We start from the raw sequence: 27122 nt of genomic DNA on the forward strand, positions 1-27122 counted from the left end.
AGTTACTATGTCAGCGTTAACTCAGGCTGGCTACACTGTGCACCTTACAGCTGCACAACTGTGCTGCTACAGCCGTGCTGCTGTAAGGTACGCAGTGCTCTTTGTCGGCAGGGTGGAGAGCTCTCTCCTGCTGACAAAATAAAGCCACCCCCAATGAGGGGCGGTAGCTTGGTCAGTGGGAGAGTGTCTCACGCCAACACAGTGCTGTCTGCACCAGCGCTTTTCATTGGTAAAACTGTTGTTGGTCAGCAGGGCCGGCTTTAGCAAGTGCGGGGCCCAATTCGAACTGTTTCAATGGGGCCCCGGCAGGGATGACTATATATATTAAAAAAAATGTAAAAAACACATGGGGCTTGTACTCACCGGACAGTGCTCCGAGTCTTCGGCGGCGGGTCCTTCACTCGCTCCAGGTCTTCGGTGGCACTGAAGGACCAGCCGCCAAAGTGCCGCTGAAGACCCAGAGCAAGCGAAGGACCCACTGCCAAAGTGTCGCCGAAGACCCGGAGCGCTACCAGGTGAATAAAAATTTAAAAGGTGCCTCTAGCCAAGGAAGAGATTCTCACTGGGTGCGGGGCCCTCTTAGGCGCGGGGCCCGATTCGGGGGAATTGGTGGAATTGGCCTAAAGCCGGCCCTGTTGGTCAGGGGTGTGAAAAAACACCCCCCCCCCGAATGACTAAATTTTTTGCGCTGAAAGTGGCAGTGTAAACACAGTCATGTCTACACTGCACTTTCGTCGGTAAAACTTTTGTCGGTCAGGGGTGTGTTTAGAAAGTCGGCACCTAGGAGTAAGGGTGAGAGAAACAAAACATAAAATCATAGAGACTAAACTTAACAGGCTAATCTCCTGTCTAAAGAAGTCTTACCTCACCCAAAGCCTCCTACAATGTTTCCAACCAAATCTGGTTGTGATCCCATTTTCATGAATGTAAATGCACTGCCCATTTACTTCCTAGGTGCAGGATGCTGGGGTGTCTTTTTTGTTCCCCAAATATAGTCCAGCAAACTTTTGAAGCGTATCTCCATATAAGGTTCTCTTCCCCTCACTGTATTTTTCTACCTGTTAGTTCCTTTCTGAAATTCTTACAATCTTTCATCAGCATTCAGCATAGACAGGTGACGGGAGATCCACTGTGAATGGGACAATATTTTATTTACTTTTCAACAGCGCACCCAGTTGTCTGTTGTCTGACAAAAAGCCTATTTGTCAGCTCTGCCTTGATTCAGACTTTAAAACATATTTTCAGTATATGTACATAACTCCAATAGTATCTGTACATACATTTCACAATGATATGAATAACCAGTAAAAACTCCCATGACATTCTTTGGTGACCCAGAATGTACATACCAGAATCAGGATATTCCTGTAACCCACCTTGCCAGTTGTTATTAAGGGGTTCTTGGTTCACAAATGGATCCCCAAACGAATGTATTAACTTTGTCCCCATAGAAATTGTGTTGCCCACTGCTCCAATGCAGCCACCTCTGGGGTGGAGAGCAGTGGCTGGCAGACCAGCACAAAGTGACACTGGGTGGCAGTTTGTTACAGGAAGTTAAGGACACCTTATTGAGCTCAAACTACACAAAATTTCACTAGGCAGAACTTAATTGCTCACGTTGGATTTGGGCCAGAACATGGGGGATGACACCCACAGAGTCTTACAAAAAGTGGCAGGGGATCTTTAATGAACACGTGTCAGGCCCTCACATTTTAGATTTCACCCAAAAACATGACCCATTGCTCAGCCCCTAAGAGTATATAGGTTCTGACAGTGAGTCTCAGGGGAGAAGCAGCGCTTGTTACTGACTCACCATTTCCTGCACATATTGCTTCACTGGGTTTTCCCCTAGAAATCATCCACCCTATTGTGCCACGCTGGCCCTGTGTGAATTTAGCAGCTGTGACAAGCCTAGAGCGGTGTCATGCAGCTGCTGGCAGAGAAGGAATGACCTGAGTTCCTAGAGCAGGGGTAGGTAACCTATGGCACGTGTGCCGAAGGCAGCACGCGAACTGATTTTCAGCGGTCCTCACACTGCCCAGGTCCTGGCCACCGCTCCAGGGGGCTCCGCGTTTTAACTTAATTTTAAATGAAGCTTCTTAAATATTTAAAAAATCTTATTTACTTCACATACAACAATAGTTTAGTTATACATTATAGACTTATAGAAAGAGACCTTCTAAAAACATTAAAATGTATTACTGGCACGTGGAACCTTAAATTAGGATGAATAAATGAAGACTCAGCACACCACTGCTGAAAGGTTGCTAAACCCCGTGCTAGAGGCCAAACCACATCCCAAGTTAAACAACACTTTTCCATTGATACGGTATTTGCATGATAACAACAGACACGTAGGAACATTCTGCACTGTTCTCTGTGCTGCACTCATTTAAAAAAAAAGGCAAAAAGAATTAGGTGTGTCCCCGCTTGCGTAAAAGCTGAGTGTCAGACAGTAACCGCAAGAGAGGAGACTGGCAGCACTTGCATGCACAGTGCAGAGTTTGCTCTGTTGGCAAAGCAGTGTTGGGTGGGTCTTTGCCCTCCATCCTTCCTGCTTCACCATTGCTGGGCTCAGAGGGTTGTGGATGCCTTCCAGGCCTCTCCCAGATCATTTGTCTTCATTTGCATCTTTCAGAGCTATTCAGGAAATCCAACAGTGCACAGAGGCGGCTAGTAGTTACACCTGGTGTAACCCACACACCTTCTGCATGTGATGTTGTGTCCCATCTAGTGACACTGAGTCCATTTAGAGAGAGAGAGAAAATGAGTCTGCTCTACAGCAGCCTTATCTAAGAGCCGGTTGGCTTTTAGCTCATGCTGTAGAGGCCAATGCTTTAAGCTCCCGAGGCCCCACGTTTGATCCCGCCCGCCTGCCGATGAACAGGGTCTGTCGGTGTTGCACTGGCACACAGCATGGCTGTCCCCATTGCCTTTGGTATGCACCAGGCTGGATTCTGATCTCGCTGGAAGGCAGTGGTGTTTCTCAGAATGTACAGCTGAAATCAGTGGGAGCTGTGGGTGCTTAGCACCACTGGTCCAATGCCTCTGTTTCCCCACCTGTAACATGGCTTAATACTCACCTAACTCAAGAAGAAGGAGGCTCTTGTGATTATAGCAGTTAAATGGTAGGGTTCAGGAGCCCTGGGTTCTATGCCTAGCTTTGCCACAGACTTTGTGTGACCTTGGGCAAGTCACTTCACCTCTCTTTCTCATCTGTAAAATGGGGATAATAAGTCTTCCTGTCTCCCGCTCTTGGTTATCTTGACTAGTTAGACTGTAAGTTCTTTGGGGGCAGGGGTTGCCTGACTGTGTGTTAGCAGCACTGATCTCTAGGTACTACTGTAATGCCGACTGACCCCGGTCGTCGGCAGGCAGGATTGAACTGGGGACTTCTAGTGCATGAGCCTCTACTGCATGAGCTAAAAGCCAATGGGCTGTTAGCTAAGGCTGTAGAGCAGACTCATTTAACTCTCTCTCTAGGTGGTCTCGGTGCTACCAAATGGGCCAAAACACCACACTCAAGAGGTGTGTGGGTTACACTACCTGAATACAAATAATAATAACTCACATCGGTGGGGTGAGACCACAGTGCTAGTGAAATTGTCTGAGGAGCCTCGGACAGTAGATGCTGTCAGCGTGCAGAAGCAGGAATGAAAATCTCACAGACACAGAACCATGCGGGCATCCACCCAATCCAGTTTTCCTCTATGTTCATGTGATGCTTGAGTAACAGACTCAAAGTCTGCGTGGACGGGGATGTGTTAACTCCAGCCAACCCATGGATTAGACTCAACACAGCCCCCTTGTGGTTTGTTGACCTACCACTGGGTGGCAGTGGTGGGAGTCTCAGGGATCCAAAGGCAACTGGCTGTGAGTGTCTGTGGCCCCTCCACGAGCTTTCCAAATAACGCCTGCTGCAGCGTTCACAGTCAAGGATATGTCACTGATTTCCCTGCGTATCTGAAAAGTGCTGATGAGTATGAATGCCGGCGGGGCTTGTGCAGTTGTCCTACAAGTCATTAAGGCGCCTTTAACTAGCGAGCTGCCTTGTGCAGAGTTTAGTTAATCTTCCAGTCAATGCTATAGGCTCAGAAATCAACCCATTTTGTACTGCAATAATACGTAAAGATTCAAGGATTTGGAGCCGCAGATAGAAGCTTGGGGCTTAAAGCCAACTTGCTGCAGGAAGTAACTAGATTTTGGTAGGTTTCTTCCTGCCACTCAGCACTCACTTTGCTGAGCTGCCCAAAGTGCAGCCTGAAGGGCTGCTGCGGCTTGTGAGATTTGCTACAATGCTAGCCTAAGGCGGCCTCCTAAGCCCAGATAAGATCAGGGCCCTAACTTCCTGCAAAGGAGGAATTGAGCTCCTGCTGCAGTGAGTCCTATTGATGGAGGCCGTGTGTTGTTCCTTCTATTTCTGGTAGCACGGCTAGAGAGGGATTGTAAATTCTTTGGGGCAGGGGCAGGACGTGTCTTTCAGTTCTGGGTTTGTACCAGGTCTAGCCCAGTAGGGTCCTGGTCTAAGACTGGGGTTCCCAGGTGCTACCACAACACAACACAACTCAATAATAATAATAGTGTAACATGGCAGGCAGGATCAAAGCAGGGAACCGCTGAAACTAAATGCATGGGCCTCTACTGCATGAGCTAAAAGCCACATGGCCCTTAGCTAAGGCTGTAGAGCAAACTCATTAATCCCTAAGGGGTCTCGGTGCCACTAGAGGGGACCGAAAACCACACTCAGGAGGTGTGTGGGTTACATAAGAAAGGGCTGGCCTGCGAGTTGCATGACAGAACAGTGCTGCAAACAGCCATATCGTTAGCTGGTGCTCAAGATCAGCCAGGCCACAGCTGCTCTCTGCCTGTAACTGCAGGTGGAGGATCGAACTGATCAGGTGCAGGTTTCTGTTGCTCCTGCACACAACCAGCTGACTCCTGATCATTGCAAGTAGAAGCACACTGAAGGGAATGATGCTTTTACCTTCGATTTTTAAAATGGGTTAATTCGGAGCTGGCAACACACCGCCTGCACCGTGGGAAGAGATGCAGAAAGCAGGGAGGGGTGTAACCCAGTGGAAGCAGCCGTAAGGGGATGTGCACCAGGGTGACTGACCGGGAGGCTGAAGGGGGTGTGGCTCCAAGGAAAGGAGGCGTTGTTGGGGCCTGGGCAAATATGCACATTGAGAGCTGGTGCAAGGGGATGTCCTGCTGTGCATGGCATGAGCTCTGTGTCGAGGAGCATAAGGCCATGGAGGCCTCGTTCGGGGCAAGGGGCACTCAGCAAGGCCTGGTCAGCCTCTGCATCATAAAACCATAATGGCATTTTTCTGAGGCACGAGCAAGTGTCCTGGGTGGGTATTCTAGCGCACCCTGCGTCTGAGAGGGCTTGGCACTTAGCTGTTGCAGCGTGTAGGCCCTGGCTCAATCCCTGGTGTGCTGGCCAAGAGGGCGGCCATCACCTAACCCTTGTCTGCTTCCTTACAACCCTATCTTCTGTGCTTCCAGCGCTGCCCCGATGCGGTGAGGGCCAAAGCCGCCAAGTCTGCCTGGCTGAGGGACCTTTTCCTGCCCAACATCACGCTCTTCATAGACAGGAGACACTTCAACCACAGCGAGTGGGAACGCCTGGAGCATTTCAAACCACCCTTCGGCTTTATGGAGCTGAATTACTCACGTGAGTCCGGCAGGGGGACGGTGAGCTGGGCTGGGCTGGGCCTGCTCCCTCCCTGACGCTCACAGGGTGCCCTCTCCCCACTCCAAGTGCCGGGACAGAACTCTCAAGCTGGGACACACCCTCATTGGGCAAACACTGGTTCCTCCTGCCGGGACAGGGAGGTGTCTTCCACTTCTTTGTCAGCTCCCGGAGCAGGCCAGTCCCCTCCATCAGCTCCCAATTTTGTGCTGACCCTGAGGCATGGGCCCTAATTTACCACTGCATTACTCCCATATAACCCCACTGAAGTCATGGCGTTTCACTGAAGTCAAACAAGAGTAATCCAGTGGTGATCAGGCCCATGGTTTCTTTTCATTGCAAAAACTATGGTGTTTTTTTGATGGCTCCTTTATTTGATGGACTCTTGAAGCAAGTAGTGTATTAAGTATCCAAGAAGGTATGGGCAAGTATACCAATAGGCAAGGCAGCAGAAAGGATAACAGTTAGGTGGGCTGTCAGCCCTCATGCTCCAGGCCATAAACTGATTGCCAGTTGGGATCAGGAAGGAATTTCCCTCCATGGTGTACTGTTGCATTCCAAAGATGTGAAGGTATTGCCTCTGACGCATCCCGTGATGAGCTGCCAAAATCTTAACAACCAGTTCCCTCCTCACCCCACAAAGGGGTCGTGGCCCGCCCCTGCCCCCCGGCCGGAACTCCTGCCCCAGCCAACCCCTCGCGTCCCTTGACGCCCTCCCACTGGAACCCCTGCCCATCCACCCCCCTTCCCTGTCCCCTGACTGCCTCCCGCCGCCCCATCCAACCCCTCCTCTCATTCCTGATGGCCCCCCGGGACCCCTGCGCCATCCAACCAGCCCTTCTCCCTGTCCCCTGACCACCCCTGGAACCCCTGCCCCTAACTGCCTCCCACTGCCCCATCCAACCCCCGCTCTTTCCTGACTGTTCCCCTGGGACCCTTGCTCCCATTCAACCCCCCTGTTCCCCGCCTCCTGACTGCCCCGACCCCTATCCACCACCTAACCCCCGACCACGCCCCCGAACTCCCCTGCCCTATCCAACACCCCCCCTTCCCTGCCCCCTTACCGCGCTGCCTGATTCGCAGCCCCCCCTGCTTCCCGCGAATCAGCTGTTTGCATGGGAAGCCTGGGAGGGCTGAGAAGCAAGCGGCGGCTTCGCGCTCAGGCCAGGGAGGCGGAGATGGCGCGGAGGTAAGCTGGGGCCAGGGGCCAGGGCGGGGAGCTGGAGCACCCATGGGGTCGGCGGCTAAGGCGCCACTTTTGGATAATGTGCTCAGGGGGAGCAGACGCTCGCCTTGCTGCCCCCTAGCTACGCTCCTGGGTCACTTCAACTTACCGGTTGTTAAGTTTAGAAGCCCTTTTAGAACTGGTTGTCCCGTGCAGGACAATCGGTTTTAAAAGGGCTTCTAAATTTAACAACTGATTCCCGCAAACCGGCTCCAGCTCACCACTGGACGCATCCCATGTGGCCGCTGTCAGTGACAGGGTAACAAACTAGATGGCCCACAGGCTAGTTCACATATGGCACTTTCCCTGTGTTCCCTTCCCAGCCCGAAAGCTCTCCAAAAATGCCCCATTCACTCATCCTCCTTGATGGAAACCACCTGTCTGTGTTTCAGTGGTGAAGGAGGTCATAATGATGCTGCCACCCAACCCCTACCAGCAGGTCCTCCTGGCCAACAATAGCAGGCAGAGGCCGACCTGCATCAGCTGTGCCGTGGTGGGGAACGGGGGGATATTAAACAACTCTGGAATGGGCCAGGAGATCGACTCCCATGACTACGTGTTCCGGTAAGAGGCACAGCTTCCTGTTACTCTCCTGTCTCCATCATGCACTTTTCTCTATCTCCCCACTTCCCTCTACACCCTTCTACTCCCTCTACAGAGATGATCCCACAAAAAACTCCAGAGCCATGTTTTAACCATGAGCTTATGCTCAAATAAATTTGTTAGTCTCTAAGGTGCCACAAGTACACCTCGTTCTATTTATGTTTTAACCATGTTTCCAAGTCATTGCTACTGGCCTGCGAAGCCCAAGGGGGGGCTGTGTGGGGCCCCAGGCCTCTGTGGGGAGCTGGTCCCTGGCCCCAGCCTGCTGTGCTCCCCTGGCTCCCAGCCTTGGGGGGCAGGGGGAACCGCCCCCCCCCAGCACTCACCGGTGGCGCAGCTGGGAGCCGGTGGAGTGGAGCAGGCTGGGGCCAGGTCGCTGCACTTACCGCTGCCGGTGAGTGCAGGCCGGACCCCTGCAGCAGTCCTCAGGGGAGTGGGGGAGCAGGGGTGGGAAGAGACTGAGGCAGGGCGGGGGTGGAGCAGGGGTGGTGGTTTTGGGGAAAGGGTGGAGTGGGGGCTGGGCAGGGGCCCAGGAGAAGAGCTGGAGCAGGGGCTGGAGCAGCACACAGCTGCGCAGGGCACCAGGAAATGTGGTGCCCCAAATTTCCTGGTGCCCTACGCAGCTGCGTACTTTGCATCTGGGTAGGTATGGCCCTGCGAACAGCATGTTTCTGAGCCTCAGGGAAGGTTCCATCTGGATTCATTGCCCGCTGTGGCTGTCCACCCCAGAGTGTGAGGCGGTTCCTTGGTGGCTCAGGTTCAACGCTAGTTTTGGTTCAAGATTATTTTGGCCAAAGCAGTCCCCCCAGCCCTGCTGTGAATGCCAGCCCAGTGATTAAACCAATATGCTGCTGACTTTGCAATTCTGTTTGATTTTCTGGCCCAGCGTGAGTGGTGCCGTGATCAAAGGTTACGAAAAAGACGTGGGAACAAAAACGTCCTTCTATGGATTCACAGCCTACTCCTTGGTGGCCTCTATTGTGACGCTGGGGAGAAAATTCAGCAAGATCCCAATGGGAAAAGTAAGTCAGGCACATGACGTGTGTACACATGCCCTTGGCAAGGTGCTGCTTTGCCTGTAGCCTGCATTTCTGATCCTGACCTATGTGAAGGGCAAGAGGGTAGAGGTAGCATCTCAGGTCACAGCAGAGTTAGCCCAGGTCTGAACGCCTGGGTCTGGGAGCCCGAGTTAGCCCAGTCAAGCATCCACACCGGGAAGGCACACTTGAGTCATTCCAAGTAGGTGTGGCCAAACTGGTGCTGCACTAGCCCAACTTAGATGCTAGGGTCCAGATCCCCAGAGGTATTTAGGCCCCTAACTCCCACTGAGTGCGGCACCTTGGAGGAGCTGGGCTTAGGAGTGCTGGGGGTGAAGCTCAGGGTTCTGAGCACTGCACTAATCTGTGTCACTCTCGGAGTAGTTTTGCAGTGTGCTGTGGAAGTGCTCTGAGCCAGCCAACACAGTAAAGTAAAGCACTTCTGGCTTGCTACACTCCTCGCGTCCATGGCCTCCGTCCCGGCCAATAGCAAGGCATGGATCCAACTCAAGACCATGACCTGTTCCAGCCGTTGGCATTAATGCAACTCCGTTCTGCCCTATATCACTCTAAGGTAGAGGCTTTTGGCCTGCAGCCACCTTGTGCTGTGATTTTTGTCAGCTTTCCTAGCTGAGCGGAGATGGGTTAGGTCAATACTTGGATGGAAAGTCTTCATGGAACACCCAAGTGCTGTAGAGAAGCTATGTTGGGTCACTCTATCCCCTGAGTCAGCCCTGACGTGGCCTGGTGGTAGGGTGCCGTGCGATGCTGGATGTGCCTCCTTTGGGAGGAGATGTCATGTTGAGGCCCTGACCATTTGTGGTTATTAAACACCCCTTTACATTTATTTTAGCAAGAGCTAGGCACTAATACCAGTGTCATGGCAGGATTATGTGTCATCTACCTATCCGCACCCCTGCAAATTCAGTTTGAAATAGTGTTCTTCACGTCCTGTTCTAAAGCAGTAGAAATGTTGTTGCAGGCTGCTAGACAGCTACTGTAATTCATCCCAGAGGTGGATGATGTCATCTGTGTTCATAGCTGAGTCATTGTAAAGTGGTATGGGCACCTTCGAGATGAAATTTGCCGTAGAGGTGTGAGATCACGTTACTCTGGTGCACTGAATTCTGCGCCGATGGCTGGGTTATTGGGGAAAATCCAGTGGAAGCTGTGGGGTAGAAGTTGGCCTCGGATCACTTTTCAGTGCAATCGAATCTAATTTTATCTAACTGATCTGAGAAGTTGTCAGTCTGGGGGTTGGGAACAAACAGCAGGGTCATGACTAGAGCTGAGTGAACAATTGATTTTTCAGTTCTGGCGCCAAACCGAAAATCCCCCCCCAAAAACTAGTTTCTGGTCAACCTGAAACAATTTTTATTCATTTTCTCTCAGGGTGGTTTTTACTGGTTTTTGTTTGTTTGTTCTTTTTAATAAATCTAGCTACATTTCTAAACGAAATATTGTTTTAAAATGAAAATTTGAAATGTTTCATTTCGAAAATGTTGAAACAAAGTGATTCAAACTTTTCTAATTGGTTGGTTGGTTGGTTTTGGCCTAAACTATTTGTGAATTTGGGTCAAGTTCTTGAATAATTTTGAATGGCCCCAGACTTCATTCTTCAACAAATAAACTGTTTATCTGAAAAATTTCTGCCAGGTGTCAGTATGACAACCCTGCCCTAGCTATGTGGCTAAATGGGCAGGGAAATCTGGGGACGGTGGGAGTGTCCAGTATTGAAAAGGGGTCCTGTTCTGGCAAAGGGTGTGAACTACTGAGTTAATGATTCTCTGTCTGTAGTTATAGATCTGATTTAATCTGGCTTTTCCCTCTCTCTCACCTGCCTCTCTACCTATGAACCTATGTCTCGCTCATCACTGTGGTGTCAGAGCTCAGACCTGTGTCGATCATTTTCACTCTGAAACTAACGGGTGTGTCTTTTGCTGTTCTTTGCTGTTCTTTACAAGTAAAGGCAGGCAAGCTACCTAACCATTTGCCGCTCAGTTACATCCCTGTTTTGTTTCCAGGGGATATAATTAGCAACAACTGACCTTGGCTCTGTGCCCAGGAAATCCAGCGAATCCGGGCTTTTGTTTGCTATTAATTTTCAATGCCCATCTCCCTCTGATGTTGGCCACTAACTCTTCCTTGGTGGGTTTTCTAGGAGATCAAGTACCTTCACTTCCTGGAGGGCGCGAGGGATTTTGAGTGGCTGAAGGCTGTCCTGCTGAACAAGAATGTCAGGAAGGGATTTTTGGACCAGTACGGGTAAAACAGGCTGCCATAGACCCTGTCCTTGAACACTGAGGCTTGCTGCAGCCTCACCTCCCTTTGTGCAGAGCTATGTGAAAAATTCCCCTTGTAATTTCATTTTGAGAAGTCAGACTTCCCATCTGCTCCTTTGTGCATTGCTGCAGGAATGGCTGTCGCGTGCTGCCCCAGAAGTGGCTGCATTTCAGTGATGGGTGTCTGAATGCTACAGCCTGTACATCAGTAGCTTGTAAAATACTTTGTGATTCTCCTGAATGAAATGTGCTGTTTAGAGCTGGGTGAAATTTTGCAACTGAAACTTCTTTCCAGCAAAAAACCTGCAGATTTGGGTCAACCAAAATATTTCCCAAGTTTGTGCAGATGTGGGCAAATTGTTTTGGTTGAGGAAAAAAACAAAAAAGGAAAAATCCGAACACATGGAAACATTTTGTTTCATGTTTTTTGACGTTTTCAAAATGAAACGTTTTGACTTTTTGATTTGAATTAACCTTTAACCATATTCATTTATTTATTTTAACTTAAAGGAGAAAAATATCAACATGAACCATTTCCTTTTGGGTCAAACTAAACATTTTATTCAACCCCAAAACTAGTCTTTTTATAAACTTTTTGATGCATTGAAAATTCTAAAAAAAATTCAGTTTCAGTTTGACACTATCTGAATTTTTTTCTTTGAGCTTTTCAAAGCTGCCGGTGAAATGAAAAACCCATTATGGGCACATCTTTATTGTTGTTATTTAGTCCTTTATCCTCCATTGAGGGATCAGGGCCCCATTGCTTTAATACACACATACCATGAAAAGATGGCCCTTGCCCCAAATTGCTTATATTATAAAGCTCCAAGAAGGTGAAGATTTTTGCCGTTCTGGGAAATGCTCCAGAATAAGTTGGCATCATTTCTGTTTCAGCTCTTAGCAGCATGCATGATGGGGCCTGATTCTTTTTTCAAAGTGAAACGAGTGGTTAGAGCACTCACCTATCCTGAATCTATTTCCATTCCCTTCCTTAGGCCCAGACCACGGGACAGATTCGGTAAGGATTTCAGTCTGGATAATTACCTGGTCATTCACCCTGATTTCCTCAGATACACAAAAAACAGGTCAGTAGCAGGGGGTTATTTGCCATGGCGAGCGCCATCTGTCAGACTGTCTCTGAAAGGCTGCTTGCCGGATTCCGTCGTCTTCGTTCTTTCATCCCCACCCTCTTCCTCACAACCCCAATCACACGGGGGTGAAATTCACCCCCATGCAGAGAGCAAACACAGCAATGCTTAAACAGAATGTCAGTGGCATCTAGCCCTCATGCTGGCCCTCTGCCAAGGGGTGGATTTCACCCATAAGAAGCTGAGAGGTGGAGAGGGAATGACTGCAGGGCAGTTTGTTTTTCAACATACAAGAGAAAAGAGTATTGAATTTGCCCCATCAGAACAAATTAAGACCCTGATCCTGCCAACGGATCAGTATGGATGGAACCCCTGCACCCACACAGCGTTCCTCTGAGGTCGAGTTGCAGGATCAGGGCCAAATTGTCCAGTGTCCTGCCTTTGTCAGGGGCCAGTGCTAGATATTTCAGTGGAAACCATAAACACCCTAAAATGAACTTTCTTCCTGACCCTGCCAGCATTCTATGTCCTGAAGGATGAGGGTGGATAATTTTTTATTACTACCTTAACTAGTGCGATTCCCACTGCTATTATTTTATAATTGTCTAATCTTTTTTAGAAACCTACAAAGTGATTTGCCGTGGTAATGTCCGTCTGTAGCAGGTTCTGTGTGTAGGAAAAACTACTCTCCCCCCCCCAAAAAAACCAAAACATGTTGCCCACCTGTGCTTAGATCCTGGGTAGGCAAACTGCAGCCCAAATGGACCATCCTTTATTTTACAGGTATCAGCCACAGCTCCTCTGACTCTGCTCCTTTCCAAGCTAAAGAGTGGGAGGGCTTGATTGTTTCCTGCCTTGTGTCTCTGATCACTGCATCATTACATAAAACATGCAGGCCCCCAACAGCTTTCATTCCCCTTCTCTGAGCCTCTTCTATAGCTGCTCTTTGCATCCTACTAGTGGATGGGCTCATGAGATACCTGACCAGTGCAACGCCCCGTAAATGCTATCCAGGGGACTCCCTATGTGTGGGTGCATCATACCGTCATGGATGAGACCAACTTTAGATACCAGCCCCACAAAACCAGTATTTCTGATGGATGGAGCACCATTGTGGCAGCCAATCAGCCATGCCTGACAGTCCCATGTTGTTTTCAGAGGTGGTACTTCCTGATGGGACTCCATGCATCATGGAGTCAAGTATCAGAGGGGTAGTCATGTTAGTCTGGATCTGTAAAAGCAGCAAAGAATCCTGTGGCACCTTATAGACTAACAGACGTTTTGCAGCATGAGCTTTCGTGGGTGAATACCCACTTCGTCGGATGCAAGTAGTGGAAATTAAGTAGTGAAAATTCCCCTTGAAATTTCCATTACTTGCATCCGACGAAGTGGGTATTCACCCACGAAAGCTCATGCTGCAAAACGTCTGTTAGTCTATAAGGTGCCACAGGATTCTTTGCTGCTTTTATGCATCATGGAGCTATTCACTCACCCAATCTTCAGGACAAACACCCCACCCCTCTGTGCAGGGGAAGGAGGGTGAGTCCTGTTAGGCACCTGGGGGAGAAATTCTGAGCCCAGGCTCAGGATGAGTCAAAATGTTGGAGTGTACAGCAGCGGATTAGTCACCGGGCCCATGCTCGGGGGCACTAGCCAACTGGGGGCCCCCAGAAAAAATTCAACCGCCAGTGGGAAGCCCCTGCATCCCAACCCTGCTCCCCAGCAGAAGCCGTGGGATTGCAGGAAGACCCAGCACACCCCACTCCGCCCCCATCACTGGCAGAAGGTGTGGGACATCAGGGGAAGAACAGTGCTCCCCCCACCCCCAAACCCATCCCTGGCAGAAGCCGCGGGGCGGCAGGGGAAGACCCGGCGCTCCCCCTGACCTCGTCCCTGGCAGAAGCCGCGGGGCGGCAGGGGAAGACCCGGCGCTCCCCCGACCTTGTCCCTGGCAGAAGCCGCGGGGCGGCAGGGGAAGACCCGGAGCTCCCCTGACCTTGTCCCTGGCAGAAGCCGCGGGGCGGCAGGGGAAGACCCGGCGCTCCCCTGACCTTGTCCCTGGCAGAAGCCGCGGGGCGGCAGGGGAAGACCCGGCGCTCCCCTGACCTTGTCCCTGGCAGAAGCCGCGGGGCGGCAGGGGAAGACCCGGCGCTCCCCCTGACCTCGTCCCTGGCAGAAGCCGCGGGGCGGCAGGGGAAGACCCGGCGCTCCCCCGACCTCGTCCCTGGCAGAAGCCGCGGGGCGGCAGGGGAAGACCCGGCGCTCCCCCTGACCTCGTCCCTGGCAGAAGCCGCGGGGCGGCAGGGGACGTTCCCGTGCCTGACCCGCACTCCAGCAGAAGTGCCAAGCAGGCGGGGCAGGAGAAGCCCCAGTGCTCCGACTCTGGTCCCCTGCAGAAGCGTGTGGCGTGGCGGGGGAAGCCCCAGCACCCGGATCCCCGCTGCGGCCCTGGGACTGGAGGAGCTCTCACTCTCCCTGCTGCGGCCCTGGTGTGGCACAGGGACAGAGCGTCTCCAGTCTTGGGGCCACAGTGGAGGTGGGGGAGTGGGGCAAAAAAGAGCAAACAGGTTGGGGGCCACAGTGGGGGGGGACCCTGGGTGACACAGGGACGGGGCCTGGGGGAAGAGGCACAAAGGGGTGGGGGCCATGGGCAGGGCTGCAGGCAGAAGGGGGGCGGGACTGTAGGCGGAAGAGGTGTGGAGGGGGCCACCCACTTACTCTGTCTCAGGGCCCTAGGAAACCTAAATCTGCATCTGGGAGTGTAGCATCTCCGAGGGGTGGAGGTGCAGGTGGGCGATAGAGACCCCCAACTTCCCAGCTGTCTGGCCTGATTTTGTGGTTGGACCAAATCAGTGCTTAATTTGTAATGAAAGAGGTCCTGGGGCTGAAGCAATTTTTTTACTTTCATAACTGACGTGGCAAGCCCAGAAGTGCCAGGGCTATGAACTGCCAAGCCCCCAGAGGTACTGGAGCTATGAACTGCCAAGCCCAGAGGTGCCAAGGCTCAGCCCTGGCACAAATTAAGCACTGGACCAAACCCCGAGCAAAGGTTGGCCGACCTGTATCTCAGTGTTGAAATGCCCCACGTACTGTGGCCAGCACAAGCCTTCAGAATGTGTGCATCATGCATCAGACACATGGGGCTGGCCAGGCTGCCCCACAATCAAGCCAGCACACTTGGAGCCCATGCTCCTCCTCCTTATGTCCTGCTGCAGGTTTCTAAGATCCAAAAGTCTGGATAAATCCTACTGGGCACTGTACAGACCCACCACAGGGGCCTTCTTACTGCTGACTGCGCTCCATCTCTGTGACCGGGTAAGGACTCCATGGGGCTGCTGAGCCCCACCACACTGCCTGGGATGGGCAAAGGGCAGTGTCCCGTAGCCCTTAGCTAGTGGGTTGAGATCAGATTCCTGGCAGACCCATGGGAAGGGCACTCAGCCTCTGGGTATGCTGGAGGAGGGGGGAAGGAATGGGATGAAGAGGCCTGGTACCCGTCATGCATCAGCACCCGTGTTGGCCAGTTGAGGAACTACATTGCAGACTGACCTGGGGCAGACAGTCTAAGTGTCCCAGTGACTTGGGGATATGACAAATGGCAAAAACACCCCTATGGGTGTTAAGACCTGACCTGGTCCTCCTCTTGTGTGGCTGGGAGCGTAACTCCCCTGACTTCCAAGGAGTTGGTGTGAGAGCAGAAGGACATTCTTTGGAATGAAAGTTCCTAGCTTGGTCTGGCTAGAACCCTACATCTAGCAATGTGGGAGGCAAATGGCCCCTTGCGCCAGCTGCAGGGCCCCCAGACTTACCTCTCCATTTGGAAGCAGATCCCTTCTGTGATAGCCATGCCCGCCCAGCTGTCTTTCCCCGCCACCCCTCCAGCCCTTGACTTCCCCATTTCTGAAGCCCTCTAACCCACTGGACCCTTCTGGCTTTTCCAGGTGAGTGCCTATGGCTTCATCACAGATGGCTACCAGAAGTACTCAGATCACTATTACGACAAGGAGCGGAAACGTCTGATCTTCTACACCAATCACGACTTCGATCTGGAGCGGAGGGTGTGGAAAAAACTCCACGATGCGAATGTCATGAAACTCTACCAGCGATCCTGACCTGGGGCCCAAGGGACACTGGCTGGAGAGTCTGACCCTCTCCGGTAAAAGGGTCATGTGGGAAAGAAACTTGAAAGGCAGGAGTGTGCCTGACTTCAAGTAATCTTCTACTTATTTTCATGAAGGAACGTTAATTCTTTGGCACCAGAAATCTTCTGTCTCAGGGCGTTGGTTCCAGGAATATGCACCCCATGCACCTCAGCAACAGGGCAGGAAGGAAACACTAAGCAAACAGCACGAACCTCCCCAGCTCAGACCACACATGTAGCCAGTACAGGGCTGATCACTACTCTAGGGGCTACAAAAGCCATTGTAGGTTCTTTGGTTTGCAGCTCTGTCATTGGGAGAGAGGATTCCAAGCTGGAGGGATCTTGAATGTTTCCATTTGGAAGCCTTTTGCTAGCAGCAGACGTGTCTGTGGAGGATCTGAACTGTCATTCGGCTGGGTTTCTTGGGAGAGGGTGCAGCAGTCGTTGGGGACAGGGAGTCTGCTTGGACTGCTGTGGTGAATCCCAATTGCATGGTGTACCAGGAGTCCCATTTAACATCCCCCACCCCCGCTTGAGCCCACAGAGTAACCATTGCTCTGCTCCCCACTCTTCTGCTGCAGCTCATCTGTCACCATCCCCCCGCCATGTAATTGGTGGGTGATTGTTTTGGGGAGGGGGATTTGTGCCTGAGCTCAGTCCAAGCTGATCCAGCACTGATTGTCCCACTCCAGTTTAGCTCTTTTTGGCCTGTGTGCAATTACCGGTAGACTGATCCCATCGAGATGGGGCTAGTTTTTCTCCAGGCAGTTACCAATATAGTCTAATGGTTAGTGCTCAGGATTCGGCCCCAGGAATATGCTCCATTCCTGATTCTGCCACTGACTTGCCACGTGATCTCGAGTAAGTCACATACCCTCTCTGTGCCTTGGTTTATACTCAGTAAAATGGGCATAAAAAGGCTTTCCCTCTCAAGGGGCTTGTGACTCAGGCTGCATCAATAACTGGCTTTTTGGTTTGCTGGCTGAAAATTGTTTTGGTTCGACCTGAAACAAAAATATTTATTTTCAGCAAACTGAAAAAAGTTTAAAAAAAAAAAAACAGGTTGAAAAAATGTTCACATCAACCCAGCAATAAACATTTTTTTCATTTTTGAGTTTAACCTTTTAAAATAATGAAGTAAAATTCAAAATGAAAAGTTGTTTTGAACTGAAAAAAAATCTGTTTCTGTTTTTTTGGATTTTTTAGTTTGTTTTTGTTTTTTTAAACCAAAACAACTTGGTGAATTTGAGATGAATTTGCTAAATGTTTCAGTTGACCTAAATCTGCATTTTTTTTAGCAAAGAAAAGTTTCAGCCAAAAGATTTTGCCTAGCTCTACGTAGGAGGCTGAACTAGCAGAATAGCTCTGGGAGCCCCTCTGGCAGAAGATGCTAGAGAATGATGCTGTATTATTAGTATAATACTCTTATCTCTAGACATTTAGGCCACATCTACATTAGCACTTATGTCAGCAAAACTTTTGTCACTCAGAGGTGTGAAAAAAAACCCCTCCTGAGTGACACAGGTGGCTGCAAAAGCACTTGTTTGCACAATGCTATGTTGGCAGGAGACGCTCTCCTGCCGGCATAGCTACCACTGCTCATTGGGGGTGGCTTAATTATGCCGATGAATACTGTGCCGGGTAAGATGATCTGTTCTCATTGCTGTCAGTGGGCCCCGTCTGATTAATCATCCTCACTCGTTTGTGGCCCAGTCCTGTCCTAATGGGCGGTTGAGGTACTCAGCACCTTGTCAGACGCGCTCAGGATCTCATAGGATCAGGCACTCACAGCAATTAGCACCTCCTGGATATTTCAAGGCAAATGATTGTGGTAATTCCTTGCACCACCGCTCATCGCTGAGTGTCATATAGAGACGGCCAAGCTGGGACCTGCTAGCGCTAGATGGGGTTTGCTGCCGAACTACGCAGCAGTGTTTTGCCTAGGGAGGCTTTTGCTCACTGCAACCTTGAGAGAAGCATGTTTATTTCACTCACACATACACATGCTCCAGCAAACCCAACCCCTTTAATACTCTGCAGAAACTGGGGTGGAGGGTGAGGGGCAGGGATGTGGGGACGTTCCTATTAACATGACCCAGACGTTTACAAAGGGCAGAAACCTTTCTCCCGAGTGGCAGAACAACTGCAAACCAAGGGCCTGCCCCGAAGAGCAGACAGGGAGTCTTCCCACTGGGCTTTGGATCCAAACCCAATTGTGAATTTAGCTTGAGCACGTGGGTGGAGTTTCTCTGGCTGCAAGTGCCATGACTTCCTTTTGCCAGGCCGTTCTGCAAGGCCATGGAAACGCCACCGAGGGAAGCACCTGAGTTCTAAGGGGAGGAATTTCAGATCTGTTTGGCAATGCAAATTGTAACCATCATCTGGCCAGCTCGGACCAGAGCTGTTTTACTATTTTTATACAGGTGCTTTACAAATTCACATGTATCTGTCAATCCATTTATTTGCTGCTGGGGGAAAAAAACTCTGAAGGTGGGGACATCAAAATGTGTTTGTGGAGGCTGGGTGTGGCCTCTGCTGGCATCTCCCCGGGCTTCTCAGCTACCCTTGGGATCCCTACTGGGGTTGAGCTGAAACATGCAGTGTCACCTGTTGTGAATATTTTGCACAGCCCCCAAAGCTGCTCAAAGGAGGCATTTCCCAGCAAACCAAATCTGCGCCTACCCAGATTGACCCTTTAAAGGTCTGATCCAGAGCCCACTGGAGTTAATGGAAAGACGCCTATTGATTTCAGTGAGCTTTGGATCATGCCTTTAGCCCTTCTAGGGTATCGTGACTGGGTCCTGTTTGTCAGTAACCCTTCAGTTTTCTGGATCCACCCTGGGAGTGGGAGCAATGCACTGGTCTTGTCTACATTGGGATTAGCCCACCCTCCGGCCAAGCGTAAGCAGGGGTAAGTTCCACCAGTGCAAATCAAGGCTTTGCTTGTACCCCGCAGGACTTTGCCATGTGTTGATGGCAGGAATCAGGGCATTCCCCACTGTAGATGAGGTTGAAATAGGGCTGTGTAGGGCACAGGTGAGGACAGATGATGTCCCGCCAAGGATGCCAGCATATCACTAGACCTGCAGGTCTGACTCTCCTCTCTCATACCCAGTATAGCTTCAGTGGAATTGTCCCTGATTTACATCAGCATCAGAATCTGGCCTGACCCCCCGCCCCTCCCCTGCACACTCACTGGGACAAGCTCATCTTCCATTCTCAAAGGAAGCCCATTCTCATGCTGAACATGCCTGGCTTTCCCAGCCTCGGCGCCCGCCCCACTCTTCTTGGGAAGGCCCCCAGGCTTTGAGCTCTCAGGGGGGTAGCAAGGAATCATTGTTCCTTACCAGCAGCGTCTGGGCCATGCTGAATCGCTCCAGGTTGCTAGGTGACCGTCTCTGCACTGCTATTCTTCAAAGTGAATAGGGCCTTTTTATTCCCAAGAAGTTGGAAGAAGTTTCTCTGTTGCCTGCCCTTCCCCCCATCCCCTCCTCCTCTTCTCTTCCCTCCTTTCTTTTCACTGCTGGGCTGGCAAGAGGGAATTAGGGGGGGAGGGAAGAGGGGTGCAGCCACCAATGAGGGCCAGAAAAGCATTAGCCACAAGGCCCAGCCTGAGTCAATGGCAATCCAGGGCACCAGGCTAGGAACGCTGCAAATGGCTGGTGCTCAGGGGCCTTTCCAATGCTGGGCCTCGAGCGCCATTTTCAGCTGAGGCCCCAGGCAGGAAAGCTCCCTTCTTCCAGCTCACCACCTGACCCTCGTCCTCCCCAACAAGGCTCACGGCAGCCAGTGTCTCCTCGCCGTAGCTAACCTGGGGTACACTCACTGTGGCTATGGGAGGGAGAAGCTGGATGAGCACGAAGGGGCCTAAGCACATGAGAGACGGACAGTGCTGGCTGGGGAAGGACATAAGTGCAAGCTTCCCCGTGAGCCAGTCCATAAGGCTCTGCCAATGCAGGCTCCAACCTGCATCCCTCCTGGACTGGACCCCACGGGCCTAAGGTGCCATTCCAGTCCTGAAACCCCACACAGCTCTGCCAATGCACCCTGAATCCTCACCTGCAGTGACCCCAGCTATGCCAGTCCTGAAACCCCACACAGCTCTGCCAATGCACCCTGATCCTCACCTGCAGTGACCCCAGCTATGAACGCACCCTGAATCCTCACCTGCAGTGACCCCAGCTATGCCAGTCCTGAAACCCCACACAGCTCTGCCAATGCACCCTGATCCTCACCTGCAGTGACCCCAGCTATTCCAGTCCTGCGTGCCCCACACAGCTCTGCCAATGCGCCCCCGATCCTCACCTGCAGTGACCCCCAGCTAGTTCAGTCCTGAAACACCACACAGCTCTGCCAAGGCATCCTATGCCTGACCTGCAGCCCTACCTGCTACTCCAGTCCTGGGTTGTGCAGGGATGAAGCCGTGTGTCTGAGGCTAACACACGTACAGGTCACTGAAGTCATGCGCCTGACCTCAGCTGAAAAAAATCACTCAGGTCAGATGCTAGAATCTGCCATCTCCTTGGAGACCATCAGCTACACATTCCTCAGGGCTGGAAAGGGGCAGAGTCCAGCAGGCAGGAGGAGCAGAGCTGGGGAGCAGGGTGGGGGAAAGGCAGCAGAGACTATGTGAAGTGACCATTTCTCAAACACACAATAGGCCGAGCATCACTGATTTGTCCAAACAATTCAGCGACTAGTTACAAACAAACAACCTGTTTGAAAGGCTGCAGGATCCACTTGTGAATGATTCACTATGCAACAAAGAGACTAAATTAGCAATAAATACCAAGCACCCTCTGCCATGTCTCATCATGCACCCCTGCATAAAGTGATGGTCAAATATGGCCACCAGTGTGAGAATGGGCAGGTTGCACTGCACACCTACACCAATTGGCACGGCCCATATGGCAACACAGGGTGCCAGGCAGCCAGGGATCAGGCCCACCGGCCGGCATGTGTGGGTCAACCTGGTCTGATGTTATGCAGCATGCTGGTCTATTGTGGTGGACTGTCTAGCACAGTGCAACGCAATGCACCACGCTGTAACACAAGCTAAGGCTGTGTCTACAGTAGCATGTCTGTCACTCAGGAGTGTGAAAAAACACCCCTCTGAGCGACATACGTTCCACCGACAGACACGCCAGTGTGGCCAGCACGACATAGCTCTCGCTGCTCCTTGGAGGTGGTTTAATTATGTCGCTGGGCGCGCTCTCTCTCCCGTCGGCACAGCGCGGCTACACGAGCGAGCTGCATCGGTACAGCTGCGCCACTGTACGCTTGCTAGTGTAGACATGGCCTTACTCAGTGCACCGGGGCAGCCCAGGATGAGTGAACTCCAGTCAGAAAAACCTCATCAGGTCTGTCTCCACACAGGGTTGACTGGGCGAGGTAATATGGTGAGACAATCCGCGGCAGCAGCTCTCAACGGCACTGTAGTAATAGGACTGATGATTCTATCAGCCAGTACTACAATGCAATGTGATACCCCAAGATACACCACAGTACTGCACCCCAGGGCCAGATAAGCCCCAGCAGTGGGTTTTTTAAAGACCTGGTTAGCCAAACAGCTGTCAGGGATGGACGAGGTCCTGCCTCAGTGTAATGAGGGTGGGGTGGAATGGACCAGAAACTAGAGGACCTCATGCATTCCCATCCAGACCTAAATGTCCATGATTCTATGGTACTACAATGCAGCACCATGCAATGCAACACAGCACTGTGCAATGCAAGCAACTCTTTGGGAGTGTCCAGAGTGCATTTTTTAGGTTCAGTTCAGAGGCTCCTCCCTCATATGCCCAGGGAATTAACAGCCTGTAACTATTCCCTGCACCGGTCAGGTCCTAGTGCAGATTTCTGTAGGCTCTCCTGCTGCAGGAGCCCAGTGACTCCTACTGATGTCAAGAGCAGTTTCTGGGGGAGGGGGCTGAAGGACCCTGGATGTTTGTCTCTTGTGGGAATTGACTTGAATCACTCACTAGCAGAGATACAAGAGTCCAGAGCCATCTTTTCTCCCAAAAGCACATGCTCTCCCAGGGCACTGTATAATGCTACTCTACTGTGTCAGGAGGAAGGGCCACCAGCACTGAAAATCTCCATCCATCAACCCAGCCTGCTAGGGCCCTTTTGGGATTTGTAACACTGAAGAGGCCAAATGAGTTTGCCTTATTCCCTGGGTTTTAAAGCTGGGATTTTAGAAGCCCCTAGTTTGGAAACCTGGTTCCCAGGCGATCTAACGGGAAGTGAGCGTGTGAAAAATATCACAGCCCGAGTGTCTTCCCTAAAGAGGAAATTCAGCCATGTCGTCACAATGATGCCAACTCTCAAAGAACAAAAGGAAATCGTCCAAAATGAGAACATAAGGCCAGAGCCCCAGCTGGTGTCACCGGGCCCAGCGCCACTGACATCACAGGGCCAGAGCCCCCAGCTGGTGTCACCGGGCCCAGCGCCACTGACATCACAGGGCCAGAGCCCCCAGCTGGTGTCACCGGGCCCAGCCCCACCGACCACAGGGCCAGCCCCAAACCTCCTCCCCCCCCCCGGCAATCCCTGGAGTGGTCGGCGGAGCATGTTGTCCACGTGCGCATAGATCTGTAGCTATGCATCTACCACTCTGAAGTCTCACATACTGGGCAAAATTGATGTCTGGAATAAGTCCACTGGGGATGAATTTGGCCCACTGAGTTAATACCCTCCTGAAAATGCCCCTATGGGGTATGAAGGGCAGGTAACAAAGGGAGTTGGGGCAGGTGACATGAGCTATTTTTGCACCTGAGATGCACAACAGGTGGAAATCCCATTGTGGAAACCCCCATCCTCTGCTGCAGAACCACCTAGGGCCTGGACTGCTAAATTCTGAGAGAGGACGGATGGCCTGGTGGTTAGGGCTCTAGCCTGGGGCATGAGAGACCTACGTTCAATGCCCTGCTCTGCCACGGACTTCCTGTGTGACGTTGGGCAAATCACTCAGCCTCCCTGTGCCTCAGTTCCCCATCAGTGCTGTTAATAGAGAGGAACAGCCTTGCACTCCCCCACAGAGGTGCTCTGAGGATAAATACCCCAGAGGTTGGGATGCGCTCAGATAACATGGCAAGAGAGGCCTTAGACAGATAAGCTCCCTCTGTGTCCTGGCCCTGAGACATCCCATTGCACTGTGGCTGCCAGAGAAAGCTGCTTTCTGCTGTCGGAGGTATCACTGCACTTGGGAAGACAAGAGTCCATTGTAGGCAGCAGATTTGGAGAAGGCCCTTGGTTGGTTCCCAGGGGGGCGCTAGGTCAGTGCTGAAAGCTCCATGCTGCCATGCACTAAAACCTGGCTAGGAAAGTGAAGACCCCCACTGCTCTGCCATGCCTAGTGGGCAGCCCTGGCTTTGCGCCTGCCCCTTGGCATGGGTGCCGTGCACAGCCTTCTACTCCCTGTTGGCAGCATGTTTTACAGCCATGGGGAAGGAGCTGCATTCCTCTCTGTCAGGCTTTTAAATAGCACCCTGCTTTCTCTTGCTCGCCGACTGTTAGCATTCGTCCCAGGCCACAGCTGCCAACCCACAGGGAATTGGGTGGGAGGGAGAGGCACGTGCCCAAAGCTACAGGTCTAATTTGCAGAATGAAAGACACATGTGTTTTGTGTGTGTGTGTGTGTGTGTGTGTGTGTGTGTGTGTGTGTGTGTGTGTGTGTGTGTGTGTGTGTGTGTGAGAGAGAGAGAGAGAGAGAGAGAGACCTTGGGGCAGCATGGAATAGGTGGGACTGGGAAAACCCTACAGACTCTAGCTTACGCCCATGGATGACCCCTGTGTGGGTGGCTGGGTGGCCTTCCTCCCTGCTAACAGGCCCGTGCTGCCACTGGCTTTAGCTTCTGTGCCCTACCTGCCTTGCTGCGAGGCCTGGTGGGCAGGGCCCATGCACCCCCTCTCTCCCACTCCCTTCTCCAGTACTTGGGCGGGGCAGGGAATAGGGTATTCAAGAGGTGCAGCTCCCCCTTCTGCAGCCCTTGGGTGGGGGGTGGCCCCATCCTGCTCCCCTCTGCACCATGCCATGGAGAGGCGCATCAGGACATGTCTGCAGGGTGGGGGATTGGGTAGGGGGGGATGGGGTGAAACCAGCCAGCCAGCACACATGGTTCCAGCCATGCTGCACTCCCCACCCCTGGGTGGTGCTGAGCCAATATTCCCAGCCCCTCTTGGGCCAGGAGGAAAGCACCTCATGGGGGTCAAGGGCAACTACCCTTGGAAGCAGTGAGCGGGGCAGATGGGCTCCATAAAAGAGCCCTGTCATGTCCTGCTGAGTCCTTGCTGTGACCTGGGGCCAGAGCAGGGATCCCCCAGTGGATCTATTGCTCTGCAGTGCAGGTCAGCCAAGGCGCTGCTGGTGGAGACATCCCCTGAGCCTCTAGGGCACAGACCATCTCTTCCCTGATGTCTCTGCCTGAGGGGTGGCCCTGCGGCTGTGTGTCGAGCTTATTTGAGGGTCAAAGGGCCCACAGCTGTTGGTTACAGTAATTCCCCATTGTGCCCAGTAGCATCTGGGATGGGAATGTTTGGAGGGATTCTCTGGGCACAAGCCAACAAAAGACAGGAAATTCAGCATTAAGGCCCCCAGCTGCCCATTTGTTCTTAACCTCCCATGGCTCTATGAGCTTTTCACATGGGTGTGAGCCAAGCACAAGCACACCAGGGATGCTGGAGCCTCAAGCAGGTGCCCCCATATCTCCTGGACACCATGCATCCCTGGAACATCTGTGCTTCAGAACAACATCACCGCAGCCCACTACTGCCCAGCAGGTACTGGATAATTCAGCAGGGAAAGGGTTAATGGATGTTTCTTACCCAAATGTCCCGGAGACACGAACCACCTAGGAAGCAAAAAAGCCCCAACCACCTCTACTGAACTAACAAGGCTGGGACGTTCGGTCTAAGGGGTGAGGTGCCCAAACCCCACTGAAATTCAATGGAAATTAGACACCCAGGAGAGAGGAAGGATGGTCCAGTGGTGAGGGATTCCGGTTCTGGGTTCCAGTTCCTGCTCTGCCACAGACTTGGTGTGCGATGTTGGGCAAGACACCCAGACTCTCTGGGCCTGAGTGCCCTACCTGCCCAGTGGATTTCCCTCCCTCACATGGGTGTAGAGGACGAATGGATTGGGAGATGCACAGATGCTATGGTAATGGGTGCTATTAGCAGTCTCTCAGACAGAAATTCCATAGGCTCCAGCCTCCTCACAAAAAGCTACCTCCATTGAGGTCCATTGCCTTGCCTCAGGCCTTGTGCACTGGAAGTGTGAGTTGTATCTAACAATGCGCTGGGGGTGTTTTGAAGTGAATAACATTCTCTGTGTGACAGCCACAGGGCCGGCTCCAGACCCCAGCGCGCCAAGCACGCGCTTGGGGCGGCGTGCCGTGGGAGGGCAGCAGGCGGCTCCGGTGGACCTCCCGCAGGCATGCTTGCGGAGGGTCCGTTGGTCCCGCGGCTCCGGTGGACGTCCCACAGGCATGCCTGCGGAGGGTCCGTTGGTCCACCGGAGCCGCGGGACCAGCGGACCCTCCGCAGGCACGTCTGCAGGAGGTCCACCGGAGCCGCGGGACTGGCGACCGCCAGAGTGCCCCCCGCGGCGTGCCGCCGTGCTTGGGGCGGCGCAATTCCTAGAGCCGCCCCTGGACAGCCATACTACAAAACGCCTTCGGATCATGGGCATCCTGTTTTCTGCCGGCTCTGACACTGGCTGAACAGTCAGAGAGAGAAAACATTCCTCCTGAAACAGTAACCCTTTTGCTTTCAGTACTCACGGGGCATTAGTACAGCTGGTGCACTCAGTATATGAGAGATTAACTAAGCTTCCCAACCCCTCAGCATGGTAGGGAAATAGCTTCATTTGATAGATAGGGAAACTAAGGCAGAAATGTTAAATGACTTTGCCAATAAATCAGTATAAGACCCAGGACTAGCTTAGGACTTCCCAGCCCCAGGTCTACACTGCCGGACCAGCCCTCTTCTTTAGGAGTGGAGGGTGTTTTGTCTAGACTGGAGGTCAGATGGAAGATTAGAAGCCAGGGGTCAGGACTCCTGGGTTCTATTCCCATTCTGCCACTGACTCACCAGGTTTACTGCTCCAAGCCTTTTTCTCCATCTATAACATGGGATAATAAAAATATACCTACCACTCAGGAGGGGTTTTTCATTAATGCCGTTATGGTATTTTGAGATCTTCAGATGAAAGTCACTGTTGAAATGCAAAGTATTATTATTGCTCTTATGTTTTTAATGCAGCCTGTGAGCTGTCCAGCACTGTCCTGAGCATCTCAGATCCCACATATTGGGTCTTGTTCCCCTTTATGTCCACTGTCACCATAATAGTGTCACTTGGGACTAATGATCTTCATGCTCAATGTGTTCCTGAATCCATAATGTCTGGTCACTTCGGCAAAAAAACACCCTAGAAAGTTGGAGAACCAACCCAAACACAGCCTTGATGTTTCATCCAGCCAAAAGGCCAGCAATCAGTTCAGGTCCTTGGAACACATGAGAGCTCTTATCAGCAATCAGCGTTTTACATGTGCTGATGACTGCCAGATCTCTGTGACCCATCATCATCTCCGTTATTATTCATATTGCAGTAGCACCGAAAGCCCCAGCTGAGATGGAATGGAGCCCTGAAATCCACTCCCTACCAACTAGCCTTCAGTTCTGGCTGGCGTTTTGCAGGCTACTCCTTCCCATAAACGCATGCCCCTTTTCTGGTGGGTGAGCTGGCAAGGGGCTGTTAGACACATCTCCTATCTGTGCTCCTCATGTTTGCTATTGAGGGGCCTTGCGTAAGCCTCTCGAGACATCTGCTATCGAATCTGTCAGTATGCTGCAGCATTGCCTTCATGAGCACCATATGCTCTGCTTTCTACAGCAAGGTTGACAGAACACAAGCTTCGTCGCTCCAGACTTTGATCTGGAGGGAGATTTCCTTAGGCCAAATTTTCTGCAGTTGGCTGAATGCACCTCTGGCCTCTGCTGAACAAACTGGGTCTATACACAGTCCTCTGTGTGATCTATGAAGATCGCCTTCC

The 27122-nt window shown here is 51.9% G+C and overlaps 1 protein-coding gene across 7 annotated transcripts in view; it reads left to right on the forward strand.

The window, feature by feature from the left end:
• Window positions 1-18258, forward strand: part of ST6GALNAC1 (ST6 N-acetylgalactosaminide alpha-2,6-sialyltransferase 1) — a 36706-nt gene extending 18448 nt beyond the window's left edge. For 6 of the 7 annotated variants that reach the window (XM_044984524.1, XM_044984523.1, XM_044984522.1 and 3 more), the window contains 7 exons: window positions 5509-5677; window positions 7313-7484; window positions 8410-8545; window positions 10722-10825; window positions 11838-11927; window positions 15146-15245; window positions 15872-18258. In XM_044984524.1, coding sequence (XP_044840459.1) covers window positions 5509-5677; window positions 7313-7484; window positions 8410-8545; window positions 10722-10825; window positions 11838-11927; window positions 15146-15245; window positions 15872-16042 — 942 coding nt within the window. In that variant the 3' untranslated portion in view covers window positions 16043-18258. The remainder of the gene's footprint in view (window positions 1-5508; window positions 5678-7312; window positions 7485-8409; window positions 8546-10721; window positions 10826-11837; window positions 11928-15145; window positions 15246-15871) is intronic. The other variant, XM_044984520.1, reaches the window with a different exon arrangement.
• Window positions 18259-27122: the final 8864 nt, after the last annotated feature.

This window comes from Mauremys mutica, chromosome 12 (assembly GCF_020497125.1).
Source record: "Mauremys mutica isolate MM-2020 ecotype Southern chromosome 12, ASM2049712v1, whole genome shotgun sequence".
In the NCBI taxonomy this organism is placed as follows: Eukaryota; Metazoa; Chordata; order Testudines; family Geoemydidae; genus Mauremys; species Mauremys mutica.